At 46.7% G+C, this 22,778-nt stretch overlaps 2 protein-coding genes across 3 annotated transcripts in view; one reads left to right on the forward strand and one right to left on the reverse strand.

Moving 5' to 3' along the window:
* The window catches only part of ABCC3 (ATP binding cassette subfamily C member 3), a 56,322-nt gene extending 53,391 nt beyond the window's left edge, over nt 1-2,931 (forward strand). The window contains exon 31 of the mRNA XM_003131575.7: nt 2,326-2,931. Coding sequence (XP_003131623.5) covers nt 2,326-2,434 — 109 coding nt within the window. The 3' untranslated portion in view covers nt 2,435-2,931. The remainder of the gene's footprint in view (nt 1-2,325) is intronic.
* A 1,512-nt stretch (nt 2,932-4,443) lies between these two features.
* ANKRD40 (ankyrin repeat domain 40) lies at nt 4,444-22,015 on the reverse strand. Of its 2 annotated transcripts, XM_084984824.1 has the most exons (6): nt 21,642-21,802; nt 20,852-20,891; nt 15,526-15,674; nt 14,013-14,498; nt 7,817-7,998; nt 4,444-6,916 (listed from the first exon to the last, which is right to left on the reverse strand). In XM_084984824.1, exons 3-6 carry the CDS (start codon nt 15,572-15,574, stop codon nt 6,770-6,772), a joined length of 864 nt encoding a protein of 287 aa, XP_084840950.1. In that variant the 5' UTR covers nt 15,575-15,674; nt 20,852-20,891; nt 21,642-21,802; the 3' UTR covers nt 4,444-6,769. The 2 variants fall into 2 exon arrangements, with proteins under 2 accessions (XP_084840950.1, XP_003131619.1); XM_003131571.6 differs by lacking the exon at nt 20,852-20,891 and having other exon boundaries at nt 21,642-22,015.
* Between the last annotated feature and the right edge of the window lie 763 nt (nt 22,016-22,778).

Genomic DNA, 22,778 nt, shown 5'->3' on the forward strand with positions numbered 1-22,778 from the left:
AGGCCCATCTCTGCTGCTGACTGGTTTGTGACCTTGGGCCATTCGCAGAACCTTCATGAACTTCTCTCTCTCTCTGTTGGGGTTGTTGAAAGCAGTCAATGAAATCAAGCGTTTAAAGTGTAGGTGGGGGAGTTCCCATTGTGGTGACAAGGAAACAAATCCGACTAGTATCCATGAGGATGCGGGTTTGATCCCTGGCCTTGCTCAGTGGGTTAAAGATCTGGGTGTTGCCATGAGCTGTGGTGTAGATTGCAGATGCGGCTCAGATCCCGCAGGGCTGTAGGCTATAGGCTATAGGCCAGCAGCTGTAGCTCCGGTTGAACCCCTAGCCTGGGAACCAACATATGCTGGAGATGCAGCCCTAAAAAGCAAACAAACAAACAAACAAAACACAGAGAAATTAAAAAAAAATAAAGTACAGGCAGTCCTAGGAAATATTCATTTCCTCCCTAGCCGCTCACTGTGATTCTCCCTAGAACCAGCTTCTGAAAGGATTAGGGGAGGAGCCTTGCTCTTGGAATCTTATGGCTTCCTTGGGGAGGCAGCCCATTCAGCCAAAAGGAAAGAACGTGACCTCTTCCTTCATTGCGCTCAATGTCAAGGTGTGGGGCAGGAGGACAAGGGGAGGGGCTGGGTGACTTTGAAGCCTGATGGAAGTACGCTGGTGCTGGCCTGCCAGGCTGGCCCCCTTAGAGACATGAGAGCTCAGAGTGAGGAGGAGGCAGGAGGCCAAAACAAATTTATGAAGGAATATGCAGTATAAACAAGCCCTCATTGACAAAACACCTGCAGGGCGTGGGGAGGTGGGGAGGTGGGGAGGATACGTGGACAAGGCGATGGGCCAGACCTTATCCCGCTGGCAGAGGTGTCCCCACACAGCTCCCAGGGGCTTGGGAACCAAGCTGACAACGCCTGATGTTATTGCCTGTCTGTCCCATCCCTGCCACCCCCCAGCTCTCCACGCCCATCCAAGACCACACCCCCCGCCCCAGGGCTGGGAGAATGGGGGGCAGGACAGGCAGAAGGGCTAGGCCCCGGGTCCAGACAAGGGAAAGGGCGAGACTGAGAGGGTCTCTCCCCAGGCCTAACAGGAAATGGTTTTCACCAGCAGCCCTGAAGACTGAAAACTCAAACGGCCCTTGGGGGCTGGGAATTCATTCATTCTAGCAGGGTAGGCAGAAATGAATCAAATAATCATGCTGCAGAATGTGTAATTAGAGCCTACAGGACCGAAGCAGGGATCCATGTGTGGAGGCCAGAGGAAGCCAACCCACACAGGGCAGCCAGGACACTTTCCCTCTGAAGGACTGGGAAGCACCAGCCAGACTCAAAAGGATGAGTAAAAGCTGGGGAGCAGGGGAGGAGAAAGAGTAGGAAGGGAACTGAAAATTTCAGGAAAAGGCTGTGGCACATGCAAAGGCCCTGAGGTAGGAGGGCACATGAGGCTGGTGTAGAAAGGGCGAAGGGGCAGTAGAACCAAGAGGAGGGGGAGAAAGACACAGGCCTCACTCTGCTGCTCTTTGAGGACCACGGGAAAGCATCTAGTTCTCACCCTAAGGGCATGAGAAGCACTGAAAGGAGAGGAGCAGTCTCCTGGGCTGCAATGGGCAGTGCCCAGGCAGTGATCTGCACAGACACACCTCTTCCCGGGACTTGTTTCCAGGAGCCCCGTGGGTAGGGAAACAGTGCGCGTGCAGTCCAGCCCCTCCCAGCATCTCCCGGGGTTGGGGCAGCCCTTTCTGGGCACACCCTGGGAGGCAGCCTTTCAGCCCTGCACCAGGTGTACCCTGTGTTTAGTTGGCAAGCGATTCTAATCCCAGCCCCAGGTTTGGCTTGGGGGGTGGGGGGAGGGGGGCGGGAGTGGAGGGTAGATCCACCCACCAGCAGCAGGCGGATTTGCAGCCAAAGTCCCAGATTCGAGCATCAGGCCTCACTGCAGCCCAGTTTCCCGCCGAGTGCCTTTGTACATTGGCACAAAGCAGATGGAAGCACACGGGCCCGTGGCTCCCTGTGCACAGTCCTGTAACCCTGGTGAGGGGAAGGGCTCATTAGGGAAGGTTTTTGGAGCCCCAACCAGCAGAGATGAATAGGACCTTGTGTTTGATCCCAGAAACCGCCTCATCTGCCAGGACGGCAAACAGAGTGGCTAAAATAACCAGCCTTGCAAGCGTGCACATGTGGCATAGCACTGTGTTGGGTGGATTGACTGAAGTGGGAGGGTTGGCGTGTCGCTGAGGGGCCTGAGTAGTACCCAGAAGGGCAGGGTTGGACCAGGAAGCCAGATCCGGGCCGATGGAGACCTGATCGCTTCTTTCTTTTGGCTAGGGTCCTCGTCCTGGACAAAGGGACAATAGCTGAGTTTGATTCTCCAACCAACCTCATTGCAGCCAGAGGCATCTTCTACGGGATGGCCAGAGATGCTGGACTTGCCTAAAATATACTCCTGGGATTTCTTCTTGGACATTCCCGGTTTTCATCAGGAAAGGACACCAAATCTATCCATAAAATGGACTTGATGGCAAATGTTGTGGGGCGGTTGTTAGGTTTTTGCCTCTGTAAAGTGCCTTGCAGGATAACCAGGCTACATGCTTCTGATAAGGAAGTGCAGCCCAAGAGGTGAATGACATGCCCCAAGGTCATAGCTAATTTGAGGCAGAGCCCGGACTAGTCCCTGGGTCTCCTGACTCCTAATCTGAGGTTATTTCCACACTGTACTGTTTTCAGTGGTTTCATGGGATGACCTCCCTATCCCCAAGCTTTTTTATATTTTCAACTCTGAGGATTTTTTTTTTTTTTAATAAAGCTTCTTCCTCCTGGAACAGAGGCTGCCAGGTCAGGCTGTCCCTAGGAACTGAGTCCAGTACTCTGGGGTGCTGGCCTGGATCCATTAAAAATGGAGCACTGATGAAATAAAGCTATGTGTCAACAATACACATGCCCCAACACAGCTTTTCTCTGTTTACAAGGTCTGGGGTTAGGACCTTTAGAGAAGGCAGGGAGGAAGGAGAGAGAGGCAGAGATAGACTTCATACACATTTGCATGGCTGGAATTATCTGAAAACCTCAGACCTGAGAGTTTTGGCTGGAAATATTGTCTTCACGGCCAAAATCCACTGGATAATTGCCAGTAGTTCCTGCTCTGCTGTGCAGATACTGTAAAAAGGTGAGAAGTAAAGCCTCTGCAATCTGACCTGAGGCCTCTTGAGAAAGCTGCTGTGAACACCTCCACATTTATGTCAACCCTCAATTGCTCTACCCGCTTCTTTAGGGGATGAGAAGGGCAAGGAGCTTATTTCCTTGCTCCTTTAGGGGTCTATTCCAGACAGGTCTCCATAACCCACGAGGTCTCCAAGTCCTTCATCCTCCTCGCTCTGGCTGAAGCTGAATATGGGAGCCCAGAGGAGCCCAGAGGCTGCCCCCTGACCTGACAGTTCCAGGCTGGTAAATGAGAGGAGGGGATGAATTAAATTTGCTTTTTTGAGCAAGCCAATGAAGTGTTTATTCTTCCGCAGGTGAGGATATATCTGGCACAAGGCCTTCTCTTTGGAAAGGATCTCTTTGTTAATCTTTACCAAGTTTTCTGGTCATCTCTGACTCTCATTTCTTGGCTCTTTATTCTTGGTATGATGTGATTGGTTGTGGGTGATGGTTTGTTTTTTTGCCTCCACCCTAAATAGTTTAAAGTAGATGTGGAGATGGCTCCTTTGATCTGGTTTTGCCATATGTCCTGGGCCAGCCTGTGCTGCAGGACTATTTGTTAAAGGTTAATCACATTTTTTTTGGCAGGTTGTTTCTGCCCAGGATGTTTATGAGTGTATGGAAGACTTCCATCCTTGTGATAAAGCAAGTATGAAAGCACAAATGCCCAAATTATTCCGCCTCTCCTTGGTGCTAAGAAAAGGTCTCGGCTATGATCCCTGATTTATTAGACCAATTTGGCATGACGTCTGCTTTGTGAGGCTCTAGCTGCCCTAAACCAACAGAAATGCAGATTCATTCGGCATCATTCTCAGCTGAAGATCTGAAGCTGGGAGGCTGTATTTCCTCTCCTGTCTTGGGAGTTTGCCTCTGAGCTCCTGGAGGCCCTGACAGGTGCTGACAGCCCAAAGGAGAGGCTCAGTTGTGTGAAGTAAATAGGATAATCAAGAAAGGTGGTTAATAGAGGATGACCTCCATCTAGCTGGCTCAGCTACTACAGGAAAATAAAGCTGACTGCTGGGAACTGAGATGAAAGACACTGCACAAAATATCTGTCTCCAGGTGCCACTGACAGGCGTGAGCGCCACCACAGCAGCAGGATGCAGGAGGCTCAGGTGGGGACTGGTCCCTTCGAGTCCTCCTCCAGCGGGTTTTGTCCCTGGAACTGTCCAACAATTTGAACCCCGTATGATTAGAAGTACAGTGTGCTGTTTAGGAGGCCAGTGTGAAAGAATATGGGCTTGGTCGGTTAATATTTAATTTTAATAATACTTATTATCCTTGAACAGTCAGCGATGCGCAAAGAGAAAAATCTTCAGTTAATGTTTACACACAGTGTGAACACATGCTTTAAATATGCAGTGGAGGAAGAGGGGTGAATTCACAGTTAACAAAGCTAAAAAAAAAAAAAAATCCTTGTTATAAATTACACAAACCATATAAAAATATTTCTCTGAATGCATAGATTAAGACATTAAGCTCACCTACCAGCAACTGTGCAGTCTAATTCCACTGCCTTACTCAAGAGTCAGCTGACCACAGAGGACCTTAAAAGGGAGGAGAGAGGGCAGGGCAGGCCCATCTCTCACTTGTGACTCCCCCTCGGCCCAGGTTCCAGGCCCGGGAAATGCCCTGGAGCTGCTCCTCTGTAGGCCACCTCCCAGCCAGGGGCCTCCACAGCTTCTGAGAATCCCTAATTGATCTGGATGGCTGGAAGTGTACTAACCCCAGGGGTTGAGACAGAAATTAATACTGAATTCATGTATTCCAGGATAAAACTAGCCTTAATTGTATCAGTAAATTGCAACTTTTTTTTTTTTCTTTTTCCAAAGATAAGGGAAAAAAGATTAGCATGTCTAGACAAACCAGCTCCTGACTGGTTGAAACACAAGGGAAGTTTCTTCTTCAAAGCACTTCAGAGAAAGGGAGTAATAAGTAACCTTTACACTGCCAGGCCAACTCTGCACGAGGGTGAGTAACTCACCATCAGTAATTGGTGTAATACAATTAAGTCACCGAGCTGAGTGACTCCACGCGGTGAAGCTGGCCTTGAAAACACCTCAACCTCAGCTCACCATTTAGGCAGCAGCAGGAGGCCATTATCTTAGCACAATATTCTCTTGCACTGACAACTGCTGCATGCCCTCGCTCAATTGCAGTGTTCCAATAAAATTAACACAGTTAGGAAGTTAAGTTTCTTTGGAAACTATAGGCACTATGGGGAGAAAGCTTCTTAAGACAGCAGGGACGCCCTTCAACAGCTGGCTTCAAACCCCTGCTCTCCTGTTGGTCTGAGTGTGCTTGGTCTTATTTCTAAAGTTAAGCTGTTTATTTCAACAAGACAGTGGCTCTTCTTCTCCACATTAATGACACTGAAGGAAAGGAAAAGAATCCTTAAATGCGTTCTTTTAAAAAATTCTCATGCCATGCTCAAGAGTTGGATCAGGTGTTTGTTTCCAGAACAAAGCCTGGTAGACGCTCAACTGACTTTGTCAAGTGGGTTGGTGGTGGTCGTGGGGGATCCCTAAGATCAAACAACCTGTTTACAAAAGCAACAGATTTCAGAGTTGTGTAAAAATCCTAATAATCTCAAAATAAGCTTTATCTTTGATACAAAAATAAAGATGCTACCTCCTTTAGTGCAGTTTCCCACAGTCACCTTTAAAATAGCCACAGATTCAATCTGGAAAATTGCTTTTCCTTTCTAGTGGAAAATGAAAGTGGAGAACATGGACTGGCAATGTTTGTGCTCGTCTCTTTCGGTGCAATTAAACACAGACGCGGAGAAGACAGGAACCGCTTCGATTAGGGAAAAAAAAAAAAACCCAAAAAAACCAGAAAAACGTTGCTCTTTTAGAAAGCATCAGAGAGCCCTCTAGTGACCACGAAAGGGAGGTGATGCAGAGATGACGGCAATGGCAGGCTAGAGACAGAAGCAGTCGTGAGTGTGGACAAAGGAAAGGTGGGGGGGAGGGGAAGCTCTTTTGGTTAACAGCATATTTACAAGTAGGTAACTGTTATTCTTAAATACTTTTAACCTGAGTAACATTTATAAATATGTTATGTGAAACCTCACAGCCACAAGTCACACCACAATACCCGAGCCCAGGACCTCGCCGACCCCAGGTTTCCTCTCTAGACAGTTCACGTTTCAGGAGAGTCGGGAACATGCAGCACTTCGAGAAGCGCGTCCTGGCCCTTCAGGTGCACTGTCAACAGGACCGGCTGGAAGGAGGCTCTGCTCTCTCTCCGCGTCTGCTCAGACAGCTCTCTCAACATTCTGCACATAAAACATACTGGATAGAGAACCGACGGTTTCTGCCTCTCCAGGCCACTTCTCAGCTGTTCACAGCTTCAAGCAATAGGTTTATTGTGCACCAAGAGACTTGGAAGAGTGGCACCGCTGCTTGGGGGTCAGGGGCTTCCTACCTTGGCAGAACGATGTTAGTGTATACTATGCCGTGGCACCAGGGGCCCTCCTGGGCATCCAAGGCATGTAGATCAATGGCTTGTCCTTGGCCCAGAGGTGATGCACACTCACAATACTCAGTGATTAAAAGTCCCTGCTGCATTAGTAAGTCAGTTTGGAAGCTCTCCTGTTATAGCAAGGCCTGTCAGTCAGTGTGGATGCAGCATTTCGGAACAGAAAGTTATTTTCACTTATCATGAGAACCAGTTCCAGCTCTTGGAAATCTTGGAGTCGAGCAACATCTTTGTCCTAAAATGAAAACAGGGTAAACAGATTAAGAGGAGCCACTTGTCTCTCTAGGGCTGCTGGGCTGTGTCGATACCAGGGATAGTGCGGGCAAGTCTCCAGGAGCGGGAAATGGGTTGGAATGGGAGATACCCTTAAGAGCAGTTGCTGCAAGACGAGCACACCTCGGAGGCAGAGACAGTGCAGGGATGTTTTCCTCAGGTGCCCCGAGCAGCCAGAAGCCCGATGTTCAGGGAACCCAGAGATGCTGGGAGGACTACACTTGTACATACGTAGATTTGCCCTCTGATTCAGCCTGGTTCTCACATTATAAAACACAAGACACATTGGCTCTTACACTAAAGTAATCCTTACAGATCACTAGAGAAACAACCAAAAATAGGTACATGTGAATGGTAATTTGGGGGAGTTCCTGCTGTGGCTCAGCGGAAACGAATCCAACTAGGAACCATGAGGTTGCAGGTTTGATCCCTGGCCTTGCTCAGTGGGTTAAGGATCCGGCGTTGCCGTGGGCTGTGGTGTAGGTCACAGATGAGGTTCGGTCTGGCGTTGCTGTGGCTGTGGTGTAGGCTGGCAGCCATAGTTCCAATTAGACCCCTAGCCCAGGAACCTCCATAGGTCCATAGGCCGCGGGTGCGGCTCTAAAAAGCAGGAAAAAAACAAAAACAAACAAAAAAAAGAATGGCAATTTGGAACGTTCTCTCTGGAATCCTATAACTTTCAGAAACGCCAATGTCTCTGTCGGCGCAAGAGAGGAGAGAAAGCTCAGTGATTACATTTGGAAAGCCACCCCTTGCTTCGTTTCTCTTCTCTTCCTATTTCTTCAACTGTGACTCACATAACCAAGGAAGAAGCTGGTATTTTCCAAATGGAAAAAGCAGCCACCTAACAGACTTTTCTTACCTTTCTTACCAGAGTGTTGGGTAACTTCCTGATCTTCTCAACTTGGTCGGGATTAACACCCAGCTCACAGCAACTCACTCTGAGCAATTCCTGGTAGGTGAGCTCCTGTCGGTCCAGTTCAATTTCAATGAAATCATTTTCTCGAAGAGATGGGTTCTGAATCCTCACCTTGAGCACCAGCTCTAGAAAAAAAGGGGGAGAAATGCTAATGAGTGATTCTGACACAGTCGGCTGGTGTAATTTTAGATCTTTTTCCAGAAGATAGTTACCCTTAATCACGCCCTGTCCTGAAGGCCTGTGGCACCCAATAAGAAAACCAAGTAGAGGGTTCCTGTCGTGGCTCAGTGGTAACAAACCTCACTAGTATCCGTGAGGGCACAGGTTCAATCCCTGGCCTCGATCAGTGGGTTAAGGATCTGTCGTTGCTGTGAGCTATGGTGTAGGTTGTAGACGTGGTTCGGGTCCTGGTGTGGCTGTGGCTGTGGGATAAGCCAGCAACGACAGCTACAGTTTGACCCCTAGCCTGGGGACGTCCATATACCACGGGAGTGGCCCTAAAAAGAAAAAGAAGAACCATCAGGAAGGTTTGCTCAGGCCCAGTTCTGGCTCTGCTGATGCAGTTGCCTCCACTGTCCTCCCTATATCTGAGTGTGGTTCACAGAGTGAAAGCGGGGGAGGGGGTGGATGGACAGACAACCATTCCAGCTGTACCAAAGGATAATTTACTTCTGCTGCTGGCGCTAAGCAGGGGAAGGCTTGAGAATGGGTTTGAGTATGAGTAGAAGAAGGGAAAGAGAAGAGAAAAAAAGGTACGGGCAAAATAGGGTACCAGATACTCTACAAGTATTAACTCTACGAAGATTTAACAATTGTGGATCTAAAGCTATTTATGACATATGAAAATCCTTGCAATAAATACAGTAAAAGAGCAAAAAGATAAACTACTCATAAAAATCAAAGTCTTAGGGGGTAGGGGTGGGCTGGGGGTTTGGCATGGAAATGCAAAACTGGGTTGTGATGATGGTTGTACAACTATAAATATAACAAAATTCACTGAGTTTAAAAAAGTTAAAAAGTAAAAAAATTAAAGCCTTACTATGATTTGAATGCAATATACCTTAATAATGGAGGAATCTTGGCTTTGGGAGTAAACACCATAATATGGGGGTCTGGGATCTAAGCAGTCTACCCCTACATTCTGAGCCTGGCTGTCAAGGTGGCCCAAGCCAAGTGCCCCTGTGCATTTGGTAGCTCTGTTTTGCTCCTTATTGTATGTTTCTCACAACACCCTCAGCCACTGTTATCAGCACCTACAGTAGCAGGTCCTCAAAAACAGAAAGTGAGGGCGTTACTAACATGGAAAAAGGCAAGATAAGACTAGATTATACCTTGTGGTGTCTGACTGGAATTGGATGATGAACTTGAAAAAATCTAGATTAGACAGATACAGAAATACAGGGGGAAAGTACATTATATGTGTGTTTGCTTGCCTTTTTTTTTTTTTTTCCTAGGGCCACACCCTTGGTAAATGGAGGTTCCCAGGCTAGGGGTGTCATCAGAGCTGTAGCCGCCAGCCTACGCCTGAGCCACAGCAACGCAGGATCCGAGCCACATCTGCAACCTACACCACAGCTCATGGCAGCGCTGGATCCTTAACCCACTGAGCAAGGCCAGGGATCGAACCCTCAACCTCATGGTTCCTAGTTGGATTCATTAACCACTGAGCCACGACGGGAACTCTGCCTTTATTTTTTAAATACTTGAAAGGAAAGGATTTTACTGCAGAAACACTATCTTGGGAGCAAAGCAAATTCTAAACACAGTAAGATCACGTAGCCATTACAGTCTTTAGAATAGTAAGATGTTAAGCCCATCAGCTGCCTGGAATCTGTTTGCATGCATGTTTCTTGAGCTTGGGCCAGTTCTAAGAGCTTGCCATTGTTTTGCTAAAGTTCACAGATGGTCTAAAGAGAACATGATGAGGTTTTCATCTCAGTTCTACCCTATCTTCAATATTTTCTTCATATATTTGAAAAAAAAAATTCTAAGTTTTTCTCAGAGCATGTAGTTCTTTTTTTTTTTTTTTTTTTTTTTTTTTTGTCTTTTTCTAGGGCCGCACTGGCGGCATATGGAGGTTCCCAGGTTAGGGGTCCAGTCGGAGCTGTAGCCACTGGCCTACACCAGAGCCACAGCAACTCGGGATCCGAGCCGCTTCTGTGGCCTCCACCACAGCACATGGCAATGCTGGATCCTTAACCCAGTGATTGGGGCCAGCGATCGAACCTGCAATCTCATGGTTCCTAGTCAGATTCGTTAACCACTGAGCCATGACGGGAACTCCCAGAGCATGTAGTTCTTTTATGGCTCATACCTGTTTGGATGATGCCAGAAAACTTTTGCAAAAGCACTGGATTCTTGACTATGTTTTCCATACTTGTTTTGCTTGAAAAATCTGCATTCGGCCTTTTTTTTTTTTTTTTTTTGTCTTTTGTCTTTTGTTGTTGCTATTTCTTGGGCCGCTCCCGCGGCATATGGAGGTTCCCAGGCTAGGGGTTGAATCGGAACTGTAGCCACCGGCCTACGCCAGAGCCACAGCAACGCGGGATCCGAGCCACGTCTGCAACCTACACCGAAGCTCACAACGCCGGATCATTAACCCACTGAGCAAGAGCAGGGACCGAACCCGCAACCTCATGTTTCCTAGTCGGATTCGTTAACCACTGCGCCACGACGGGAACTCCCTTTTTTTTTTTTTTTTTTTTTTTTTTTTTTTTTTGTCTTTTTGCTATTTCTTTGGGCCACTCCCGTGGCATATGGAGATTCCCAGGCTAGGGGTCTAATTGGAGCTGTAGCTGCCGGCCTACACCACAGCCACAGCAACTCGGGATCCGAGCCGCATCTGCAACCTACACCGCAGCTCACGGCAACGCCGGATCCTTAACCCATTGAGCAGGGGCAGAGATCGAACCCACAACCTCATGGTTCCTAGTCGGATTCGTTAACCGCTGCGCCACGACGGTAACTCCTGCATTCGGCCTTTTTTCATGTTCTCCAGCTATGCTATATTCTTTATCATAGTAAATTTTGTCCTAATCTCTGAGATTTTTATTATCTGTCAGCAGGTTTTACCCACTGAAAATCCATGTGGTGAGAGTGTGCTCAGCATACTTTGGTACTAGCTGCAGTCTTCCTCCTAGAATCCAGAATTGCTCTTCACTAGCCAATTCTCTCACCATGCCTATCAATTAAGAAATGTTTCCTGGAGTTCCCATCGTGGTGCAGTGGTTAACAAATCTGACTAGGAACCATGAGGTTGCAGGTTCGATCCCTGGACTTGCTCAGTGGGTTTACTGTCTGGTGTTGCCGTGAGCTGTGGTGTAGGTCACAGACGTGGCTCGGATCCCACGTTGCTGTGGCTCTGGCGTAGGCCGGAAGCTATAGCTCCGATTAGACCCCTAGCCTGGGAACCTCCATATGCCCCAGGGGCAGCTCAAGAAATGGCAAGAAGACAAAAAGAAAAAAAAATACTAAAAAAGAAATGTTTCCTATGACCACAGTCAGTCATCATTGCCACGGCCTTCGCAGCGGTAGTGATAGTGGTTCCCATTAATCTTTTAAAAAAATAAGTATACTTTCAAAAATCAAACTTCAATAATAGTTTCATTTGAGTATAATTCATATATCATAAAACCCACCCTCTAACATATACCAGTGGTTTAGGACATTATGACAATCCAACTGTAGGACACTTTCATCACCCCCAAAAGAAACCCCAGTAGCAGTCTCCATTGGTCTTCGAGGCTTTCTTTTTTGTCCCTCAACAAACTGTACCCAATAAATCTTGTACCTATCAGGCCCAAGACCTTAAATCAGCCATGGCATTCCTTCAGTGATCCCTAGACATGGAGATGGCATGCATGCATGGATGTATGTATGCATGTATATATTTTTGCCTTTTTAGGGCCACAGCCACAGCATATGGAGGTTCCCAGGCTAGGGGTCGAATCGGAGGTGTAGCCCCGGGCCTACACCAGAGCAACAGCAACACAAGATCCGAGCTGTGTCTGTGACCTACACCACAGCTCATGGCAATGCTGGATCCTTAACCCACTGAACGAGGTCAGGGATCGAACCTGTGTCCTCATGGATGCTAGTCAGATTTGGTAACCACTGAGCCACAACAGGAACCGGAGATGGTATTTAGAAACCACAATTAGGGCACTGGTGCTGCCCACATCTTTTTTTTAAAAAACTTCACTAATCCTCTCAAGTCAGCCTGCAACATGATATCCAGGAAGCATACGTTCATTTTCTACTTTTCATCTATAATACCAATGGAGAGTTTGTTGCTTTTGTCATAAATTGAGGGAGCTGCTTTCAACTCTATTTTTTGTAATCTTTGAAGCCTGAATTGACTGCAGTACGAATGAGTATATCCCAGCTCTATCATGTACTAAATGTGTGATTCTCTCTCTGTGTCTAAGTTTCTCCATTTCTAAAATGTATATGTATAAATGTACACTAATAATAGCCAGCTTCTAAGTTTGTTGTGACAAATGAGAACTCAGAATGCATTGAAGTTATGTTTCTAGGCACATTTAGTTTATATCTTCCTAGTGAATCTTTCCTTTTATCATTCAATTGCTCTTTGTTTCCTTGCTTTTTTCTTTCTTTCCTAACTCTGTCCTCTGAGGGAGCCTAGGAGAAATGATACATGAGCAGCAATGAGCACACCTAGTATTTACATTCTGGTTTCTGAATACCATTCTCTACCCAAAAGAACCAGGGCTCCTGGGAGAAATGGTGGATTCCAAGGCTGGGGCAGAGAAAGGAGCCTGAAACATCTTGCTGCACCACAAAGGAAAGAAGTACTCCGAGAATGATGGACATGTCCGAGACACAGAACTAGGTTCAAGGGGCTCCATCTGGATAAATCTGGCCTAATTTGAACATCAAAATAATGATATTAATGGATTATAACCCAATGAATAAAATAAGGATCTATAAGTTCATATTTATACAATGGAGAAAGGAAAGCCCTTCTTTATAGTAGAATAACAAATAATAAACAGAGAGTTTGGCGGGTGGGGGGATGTGCTTGGGCTGTGGGATGGAAATCCTGTGAAATCAGATTGTTATGATCATTATACAACTATAGACGTGATAAATTCATTTGAGTAATAAAAAAAATTAAACAAAAACAAAAACAAAATAATAATAATAAACAGAGAAAAACGACAGGAAATCGTTTTCTACAAAATAACTGGACTAGACTTTTTTTTTTTTTCTCTTTCCTTTTTAGGGCCACACCTTTGGCTTACGGAAGTTCCCAGGCCAGGGGTTGAATTGGAGCTGTGGCCAGCCTACACCACAGCCACAGCAATGCCAGATCCAACTGTAGGCCTGCTACCTACACTGCAGCTCATGGCAATGCTGGATCCCTTAACCCACTGAGCAAGGCCAGGGAAAACCTGCATCCTCATGGTTCATGACTGTTGAGCCATAATGGGAATCCCTGGCCTGGACTCTTTAGAAATCTGAGGTCCAGGAGTTCCTGCCAAGGAGCAGTAGGTTAAGAATCTGAATGCAGTGGCTTGCGTCAATGCAGAGGTGTGAGTTTGATCCCCAGTCCAATGATGAAGCCGTGGCTCTGATTCAATCCCTGGTCCAGGAGCTTCCATGTGCCGTGGATGTGGCCATTTAATAAATAAATAAATGGATCTGAGGTCCAAAATAAGAGCTAAAGGCTGAAAAAATGCTCCAGATCAAAAGAGACCCTAACAGCATGATAAGCAAATGCAGTGGGTGATCCTGGGCAGCTGGTAGGAGTGGAGGGAGTGAAGATAGCTACGAAGGGCACTGCTGAGACAGATGACGAAATATGGACTACAGGATTAGAAAATAGTGTTATATCAAGGTTATCGTTCCTAAATGTAATCATTGTACTGTGATTATGTGAGAGACTATTCTTGTTCTTAGGAAATACATACTTAAGTACTCCAGGGCAAAAGGGCGAATGGTAACTTACGAATCTGAATTGAGAGTTCCTTATACTAGTCTTGCAACTTTTCTGTAAGTTTGTAATTATACTTAAAATAAATAAATCCCACCCCTACTCCTGAGAAACCCAGGAAGTCAAGCCCTAGACCTCTGGACACCATCTGCCCTGTTGCAGAGGCTGCTGAGGAAAGGTTACCTTGCATATTAAATGGAAATGCTCCGGTGAAGAAAAATGGCTGGAATGCTGGCGCTGGTCCTGCATACGCCCCATTTTGAGGCTCCAGAGACACCGGTGGCTTGGACGGGACAGAAGAGAACAAGGAACGACTCTGACTCACTGGTGGCTGACAGACAGGACCCGGCTTTGTGCTTTCTGGTGTTCTGAGTATGGCAGAGGGGGCAGACACATCCCCATTCTGAACCAGTGCCAGTGAGGTGTGGTCCCGTGGAAAGGCCCCAAGCAGGGGAGGTTCCCCAGTGGGCAGCAATGGAGGTGAGCCATCCACAGGGGGCGATGCAGGAGGTGTGGAGGGGCCCCCATTCTGCAGCTGAGCTGAATCCTCTGCCGCAGGGGTGTAGATAAAAGGGAAGGCTGGGTTGGCCAAATAGTTGGGAACAAAGGGCAGTTCTGACTCCTTCTTCAGCTGGGGGAGGTTGTCGCTATCATCATCATCATCTTCCACTTAAAAAGAAGAAAAGAGAACATTTATATAGCTTTTTAAAAATTAACAAGTAGGAGTTCCCTTCGTGACTGAGGGATAACGAGCCCGACTAGTGCCCATGAGGCCACGAGTTCAATCTCCGGCCTTGCTCAGTGGGTTAAGGATCCAGCATTGCCGTGAGCTGTGGTATAGCTTGCAGACTCGGCTCGGACCCTGCATTGCTATGGCTGTGGTGTAGGCCGGCAGCTGTAGCTCTGATTTGACCCCTAGCCTGGGAACTTCCATACGCCGAGGCTGTAGCCCTAAAAAGATAAATAAATAAATAAACAAGTAAATAAATAAAAATTATCAAGTAAAGGGTAACTTGTGAAAGCTAGTGTCCTTTTGTGTATGATAAATATTTTGGTCAGTGCTTACTGCAGGTTCATCATTATCATTTTTATCACCTTAAAGTGTACAGATTAAAAAAACAAAACTTGGGAGTTCCTTTGTCATGCAGCAGGTTAAGGACCTGGCATTTCACTACAGTGGCTCAGATCACTGCCATGGCTCATGTTCCATCCCCAGCTCTAGAACTTCCACATGCCAAGGAAAAAAACAAAAAAACAAAAAACAAAACCACGAAAAACTTTAGAATGCCTACCTTCCCAGAAACAACAAGGAACTATTATCTTGGCACAGTAAGTACTATCTTGCTTTTAGAAATTGACCGGTTGGAGTTCCCATTGTGGCTAGTGGAAATGAACCTGACTAGAATCCATGAGGACACAGGTTCAGTCCCTGGCCTTGCTCAGTGGGTTAAGGATCAGGCATTGCCATGAGCTGTGGTGTAGGTCACAGATGAGGTGGATCTGGTGTTGCTGTGGCTGTGGTTGTGGTGTAGGCCAGCAGCTCCAGCTCCAGTTCGACCCAAGCCTCAGAAACTCCATATGCCACGGGTGCAGCCCTAAAAGTACAAAAAAAAAAAAAAAAAAAGGAGTGTAGCCAATAATGCCATGTCTTAAATTAGTTTGACAGAATCAAAGTTGCCTCAAAACACAGACTCACCTCCCATAATCTTCCTGATTTCCCTCCTCGATGTTAATTGGACTGGCATTTCTCCCTTTGTGGTAAGAATCTCTTTGTCAGCTCCTGATCTTAACAAGTAAGAGACCACTTGACCATGATTGCGTTTACATGCCCAGTGTAAACAGGTCCTGTCCCAAAGGAAAAAAAAAGTGATTTTTAAAAGAGCACAGGTTATTTGGGATTTCAAATTCTACACGCGGATAAACAAATATATACAAGCCTGTTAAGAATCCAGCTAGAACCAGAAAATCAGACCAGTAATCTTAACTTCTCTTTTCAAAAGCAGATGATCAAAATATTTAATATGCTTGAAAGCTACTTTTAAATTTCATTTCTGGCCCTTGGGAAAAGATAATTTATCCTAGGAGCTTTAATTTCAATGGCTTCCAGAAGGCTGGCTGCCTGGCTGGTTGGCTGGATAACTCTAATGACATTGCTGGGTGTTAACTCTGTCAATGTCGCTCATTAGATTATCCCAGTTCTCTTTATTTATTTATTTATTTCCTTTTTAGGGCTGTACTTGCGGCATATGGAGGTTCCCAGGCTAGGGGGTCTAATCGGAGCTACAGCTGACAACCTTCACCACAGCCACAACAACGCCAGATCCAAGCCACATCTATGACCTACACCACAGCTCACGGCAATGCTGGATCCTTAACTCACTGAGCAAGGTCAGGAATTGAACCTGCAGCCTCGTGGTGCCTAGTGGGATTTGTTTCCACTGAGCCATGACAGGAACTCCGACCAGTTCTCTTTAGAATGTATTTTCACCAACTGTTCCTGTTGTGGCTCAGTGGAAATGAACCCGGCTGGTATCCATGAGGATGCAGATTTGATCCCTGACCCTGCTCAGTGGATTAAGGATCCAGCGTTGCTGTGAGCTGTGGTGTAGGTCACAGATGAGGCTTGGATCCTGAGTTGCTATGGCTGTGCTGCAGGCAGGCAGCTGCAGCTCTGATTTGACCCCTAGCCTGCAAACTTCCATATGCTGCAGGTGCGACCCTAAAAAGACAAATAAAATAACCATCTCTCATCTGCAGCTTGCTCTGCCACTAAAATTACTACAGCAGATTCCTGACTCTCAGTTACTCTTTCCCTATTCACTTTTCTTTCCTTCACACGCATACACAAAGGATTTCCAGGAGTTCCTGCTATGGTGCAGTGGGTTAAGGATCCAGTGTTGTCTCTGAGGCGGTGCAGGTTCCATCCCTGGCCTGAGAACCTCTATATGCCGCTGGTTCGGCCGAAAAAGGAAAAAAAAAAAATCACTTCTCTAGTTCTCTCCGGAAGCCTACAAACCTATCCTCATTTGCATAAACACAAGGCATTGCACACATATTTTAATTTCTAAAGCACTTAATAAATGTATAGCAACAGCAAAATTTCTGAGAACTCTTCTAAAGTATTCAACTCATTTAAGTAGAATTACTTAATATTATACATATAGGAAGAGATTTTTGCACGGTCTGCAGGGCCATTATTTTTATACTGCATAGAAATATAATTAGCATGCTGGCCAAAACTCCATCTTAATAGAAATAAAAGGATTCAGAACTACTAAATTCATCCCCAGTTGCCAAAATGGAATGACATTATGGAAGGAAAATACCTTTTTCCCTCTGGTTTGGATTTTCCACATTTACCAACTCTCTAACTGAACTGTGATAAATATCTTCAGAGCTTATAGACAAAAATAAATAGGTAAGGATAGAATGTATGTTCAATAGTGAGGGTTAGGTAGCTAGCCTGAGAAATATAACTATCTAGAAAGTTCATCTGGTTCCAGGGAAAAGCTGATTTGTCCAGGGTACTTTAATATTTATGACTTACAGAAAGCCAGCTTGCCTGGCTGTCTGGAAGCAACTCCACTTATGTTCCAGAGTGAACTTCCACACTGTTATTTATTAGAATTAGATTATCCAGGTGCCTGTAAAGAGTACTCTACGATGAAAAGAATGCCAATTTGGGGAAAATAAGGCAACAGTCTTGAGATGAACTTCCAAACTATAGGCTCCATGAAGATAAGAAGGTATCCGCTTGGACATACAAGTACTTAAATCATCCTTGTTGAGTGAGTGAACCAAGGACACGGTGGACATTGCTTGGAGTGGAAGGATCCCACACATCCTTGATTCTGGGCAAACTGCAGCTGAGAGTGTGTTTGTGTGTGGATGGCTCTATAAGCTTGAAAAATGAATAATTATAATGACGAGCGGGCACTCAAAAATGAATGGAGCATGATGAGAAAAATATGTTCCCTTTTGGAAATCAAGTGCTTACTTGCTAGTAGTAAATCACTTGTTCATGACAAGCTTGAGAGTGAAGGAAGTAATATACTGCCAGTGGATCTGAGACTCTTTGGGACAAACCAACTAGCTAAAGCATTGCCATGTAAAGTAGGGTTAAGTCAACACAGCACATCCCCCACAGCCAACCCTGAGTGATCATCATTTACAGTCCAGACTTGTGGCTCTGGTCAGCCATAACTCACAGGCATTATAGCCAGGCAGTATTTCGGCTTCTTCATGAGCTATTACACTTGTTGCTTAAAGCCAAGGGTACGCATGACACTTGAATTACAACTGATGTGGGAGCTGTATCTTTGAACATCAACTCTTTAAGTTTTAAATTTGCAGTCAGAATATCCTATCAGTACTAGGAAGTATTTCAGACCAGAGGCAATGGGCATCATTCATTTGTGCAGAAAGGGTGGTTACAGAGCAACTAAGAATTGAAAGCAGTAACCATTCTGCTTTTCTATGCTACGGACTAAGGTTTTTGAAGGTAACCTTTATATTCCATTACCCAGCACACTGCTTAATAAAAAAAATAAGTTAACACAGATATAATGCTTTATACACTCGACATTGTTCTAAAAGCTTTAGATATACTAATTTATTTAATTCTCTAAACAACCCATGAGTTAAACAACCCCATTTTACTGATGAGGAAACCCAGGTAACCAGCAAATAAGAAAAACAAACAGTATGATACCTGGCAATTAAGTGTTGTTAGGACAACAAAACAAGGAAAGGGATCCGGGAATGCCAGTTAGGGGAGGGCATGGTATGCATTGAGAGCCAAGGAAAGACTCACCAACGGGGACATTTAAGCTAAGACCTGAAGGAGGTGAGGGAGCAAAAGCATTTTAAATGAAGGGAAGAGAAAATATAAAGGCCTTGAACCAACCTGATGCCTGGTGTTTTCAGGAAAAGCAAGGAGACCAGAGAAGCAGAATGAAGGGAGCAAGAGGGTAAATCCAGAGATGAGGCATAGAGGTAAAGGAGGATGGGGGGCAAGGAGTAGAAACTGTAGCACCCTGTGGGCTTTTAGTCAGAGTGAGATGGGAGCCATTAAAGAGTTTTGAGCAGAGTAAAAGGATCTGTTTTTTTTTTTTTGGTTTTTTTTGCCATTTCTTGGGCCGCTCCCAAAGCATATGGAGGTTCCCAGGCTAGGGGTCTAATCAGAGCTGTAGACGCCAGCCTATCCCAGAGCCACAGCAACACAGGATCCAAGCCGTGTCTGCAACCTACACCACAGCTCACGGCAACACCGGATCCTTAACCCACTGAACAAGGCCAGGGATCGAACCCGCAACCTTATGGTTTCTAGTCGGATTTGTTAACTACTGAGGAACTCCCTGAGTTATGTTTTCAGTCAGGATCCTCCTGGCTGCTGTGTTAAGAAAAGATATAGGATAGAAGGGTAGAAGCAAGGAGTCTAGTTAGGAGGCTACTGCCTTAATCCAAGTGACAGAACCATGGTGGCTTTGCACCAGAGGTGTAGTGGTGGAGTTAGTGAGAAGCAGTCAGACTCCAACTATATCCTGAAGGTGGAGCTGGCGGTATTAGCAGCTTGATTGAATGTGGGATGTGAGGGAAAGACAGGAGGCACTAAAAGTTCTGGCCTGTGCACTCAGATGCTGAGAGGAGAACTCAGGAGCAGGCTGGGGGCAGTTAGGGGTATGAGGGAGACCAGGAACTGAACCTTGGACATGTTGAATTTGAAGTCCTATTAGACATCTTCCTCAATTAAATCTATGAAAGCCAGGGAGTTCCTGCTGTGGCGCAGTGGAAATGAATCCGACTAGGAACCATGAGGTTGCGGATTCGATCCCTGGCCTCGCTCAGTGGGCTAAGGATCCGGCGTTGCCGGGAGCTGTGGTGTAGGTCACAGACACTGCTCGGATCTGGCATTACTGTGGCTGTGGCGTAGGCTGGCCGCTACAGCTCTGATTTGACCCCTAGCCTGGGAACCTCCATAGGCCGAAGGTTTCAGCCCTAAAAAAAAACGAAAGCAGGGTTTGTTGTTCCCTGGTGGCTCAGCAGGTTAAGTATCTGGCGTTGTCACTGCTGTGGCTCTGGTTACAGCTGTGGTGTATGTTCAATTCCTGGCTCAGGAAATTCCACCTACCGTGGCAGGTGCAGTCAAATAAAGGAGGGTGGTTGGAGTCAGATTCTGGATTTGTTTCCCAGCTCCATTAGTTACTATGAATTCTGTGACCTTGGGGAAATGACTTAATCTTTCTGAGACTCAGTTTCCTCATTTGCAAATTGGAGAGAATAACAATAGCTATATCCTTGAGTAGATGTGAATGAAATAAAGCACGTGGAATCTTTGTGCTACAGGGCAAGCCCAATAAATGTTAGCTAGGTATGTCTTGCCTCATCTTCTTAAATGTTGACAATACTCTTCTGAAGTAACTGGAAAATTAAGTGATGTGAGCAAGATTGTATTGTTAAGCAGGAATGGAGAAGATCCTGCAGGAAAGCAGGCTCGTTCTTCTACACAACACTGCCTCCCAGTGCCAAAACAATGAAGACAGCTCATGAACCACAGAGCAATGCTAGAAATGGCACACACAGAAAAGCAAGCTAGTTTGCAAACACTTTTAAACAAAACAAAAAGGCAGTTTCTACTGTCTCCTGGCTTTCCGGACAGACACCCAGGCTATTTTCTTTAGGGTAGGGAGGGAGGTTAGGTAGGCTTTGTGAGGAAGTTAGGAAATGGTGATTCTGGTCCTGGCTATTTTATTAAAATTGTTGTGTGACCTAGGGCAAGTTATTCTCTGGGGTTGAACCCATCTCCCACGTCCCTTTTGGTCTTAAAATGTATGATTCCCCTTTAAAAAATAAAACATTTGTGGAGTTCCCTGGTGGTTCATCAGGTTAAGGACCTGATGTTGTCACTGCTCTGGTTACTGCTGTGGCGCAGTTCCATCTCTGCCCTGGGAACTTCCTAATGCTGCAGGGGCAGCCAGAAATAAATAGACAGACAGATAGGTAAATAACATTTGCAAACTCACTTTAACTCTCAGCTAGCAAAATAGGCTGGTTAAGCATTACCTGGACCAAGTAAAAAAATTAAAATTTAGATGTTAAGAGAGCAGAATAATACCACATTCTGTAACTTAATACTAAACATTTCACCACCAGCACATCTTAAACTGAGACTTCTTATTAGTTGGGAAGAACTCCATGGCAGGCAGGCATCTAAAGTCTTGGATAAAGTCTCATATTTGAAACTGTTGTTAAGAAAACAAAACAAAACACTCTATAGAATAAATGAATGAGTCTTCCTGCAACAGGCAGCTGGAGGTAGCAGCAAATCACTGCTGTAGTGAGAGGGGAAGCCCACGAAGAATACAAGTGATTTTTTTTCCCTAGTCTTGGGAAAAGAAATTGTTAGTTTATAAGATTCATATATGCTCAGTTGTTTTATGCTTTTTGCTCTGCACAGATGTGTTCTTCAGGAAAACTGAGGATTCAAACTGGGGTGAGCTCCATCTTAGGGTGAGAATTCGCAGCCAGCGCCGTTCCAGCCACGTTTTGGGGCAGGGGGTGGGGGGGGGGGGAACGGCGGGGCGCCAGGGTTCGGGTGGGCGCTGCCGGGGCAGGACCACGTGGGCCGGGACTTGGGCACGACGCGCCGAAGACTACCCGAAGCAGGGGGACCAGGGCTGGCCTCCAGGGCGCACAGCCTCGGAGGCCCGGAGCGCCCGGCCACGCCTAAGCGGGCGTCTGGGGCAGCGCTAGGCCGAGGTCGCGTCCCGGGCTGTCAGCGCTGACCCTAGGCCTCCCCCGCTCCCCACTTACCAGCCGTTGACCTCATTTTGGGAGTTCACATCCACCCCGCTCTCCACCAGTTTCTGCACCTCCCGAATGTCCCCCAAGGCCGCGGCCTCCCGCAGCCTCTCCTGCTGTTCCTTCTGCTCTAGCAGAGCGCTCATCTTCCCTCGGCCCCAGGCCCCCGCCCCGCCCCGGCCGGTCAGCGTCGCCGCCGCGGCGGCCCGCTCCCCGCCATGGGGAGACCGCGCGGAGTTCGCCCGCCCCGCTCGCGCCGCCTCCCGCGCCCGACCCGGGCCTCGGCTCCCTCCCGCGGGCCGCCCGCCGTTCCCCTGCTGTTCCCGGCCCGCGGGCCCAAGCCTCCTCCCGGCCGCGCCTCCCGCAGGCCGGCTCCGGGGGAACTTATTCAGAGTGACAACCGTGACCCAGATATTTTCCGTTCCTACCCTCGGCCCCGGCTCCCGCGCGGGCCGGCGCTTTATGTAACGGCTGCACGGTATTATCTGCGGTGATTCACCGACTATTTTTAGAACTCCCCACCACGCAGCTCGGAGGGAGGAGAACAGACACAAGTAAAGCGAAGAACTCTTATTTGAGAGCCAGAAAGCCTTCTCCTCTGGCGCAGGCTGTTTACCGGGCATCAGAAATAACTGGTGTGTTTGGCTCTTTTTCCTTATCTGAGCCAACTCTTGCCCAGCAGGATGGGAAAATGAGGTGAAACCGATCCTTCTATTATACACCCATTATTGCGGAAATAGACTACACGGTTTTTTCTTCCTTTGACAGTGCTTGGGACCTTTTATTTCGATTCTTTCCTTTTTTTTTTTTTTTGTCTTTTCTAGGGCCACTCCCACGGCATATGGAGGTTCCCAGGCTAGGGGTCGAATCAGAGCTGTAGCCACCGGCCTGCACCAGAGCCACAGCAACTCGGGATCCGAGCCGCGTCTGCAACCTAAACCACAGCTCACGACAACGCCGGATCATCGGCCCACTAAGCAAGGCCAGGAATTGAACCCGCAACCTCATGATTCCTAGTCGGATTCGCTAACCACTGCGCCACGACGGGAACTCCTATTTCGATTATTTCAATTGCTGTTGTTTTACATCTCATTTTAGACAGATTTCTTCTAACGTGGCTTTCAGGAAAAAAACAGATTGTGCGCAAGG

This window comes from Sus scrofa, chromosome 12, assembly GCF_054392235.1.
Source record: "Sus scrofa isolate SSC_HxYL_T2T_F1_AM1 chromosome 12, Sscrofa_HxYL_maternal_Yorkshire_Landrace_v2.0, whole genome shotgun sequence".
Taxonomy (NCBI): domain Eukaryota; kingdom Metazoa; phylum Chordata; class Mammalia; order Artiodactyla; family Suidae; genus Sus; species Sus scrofa.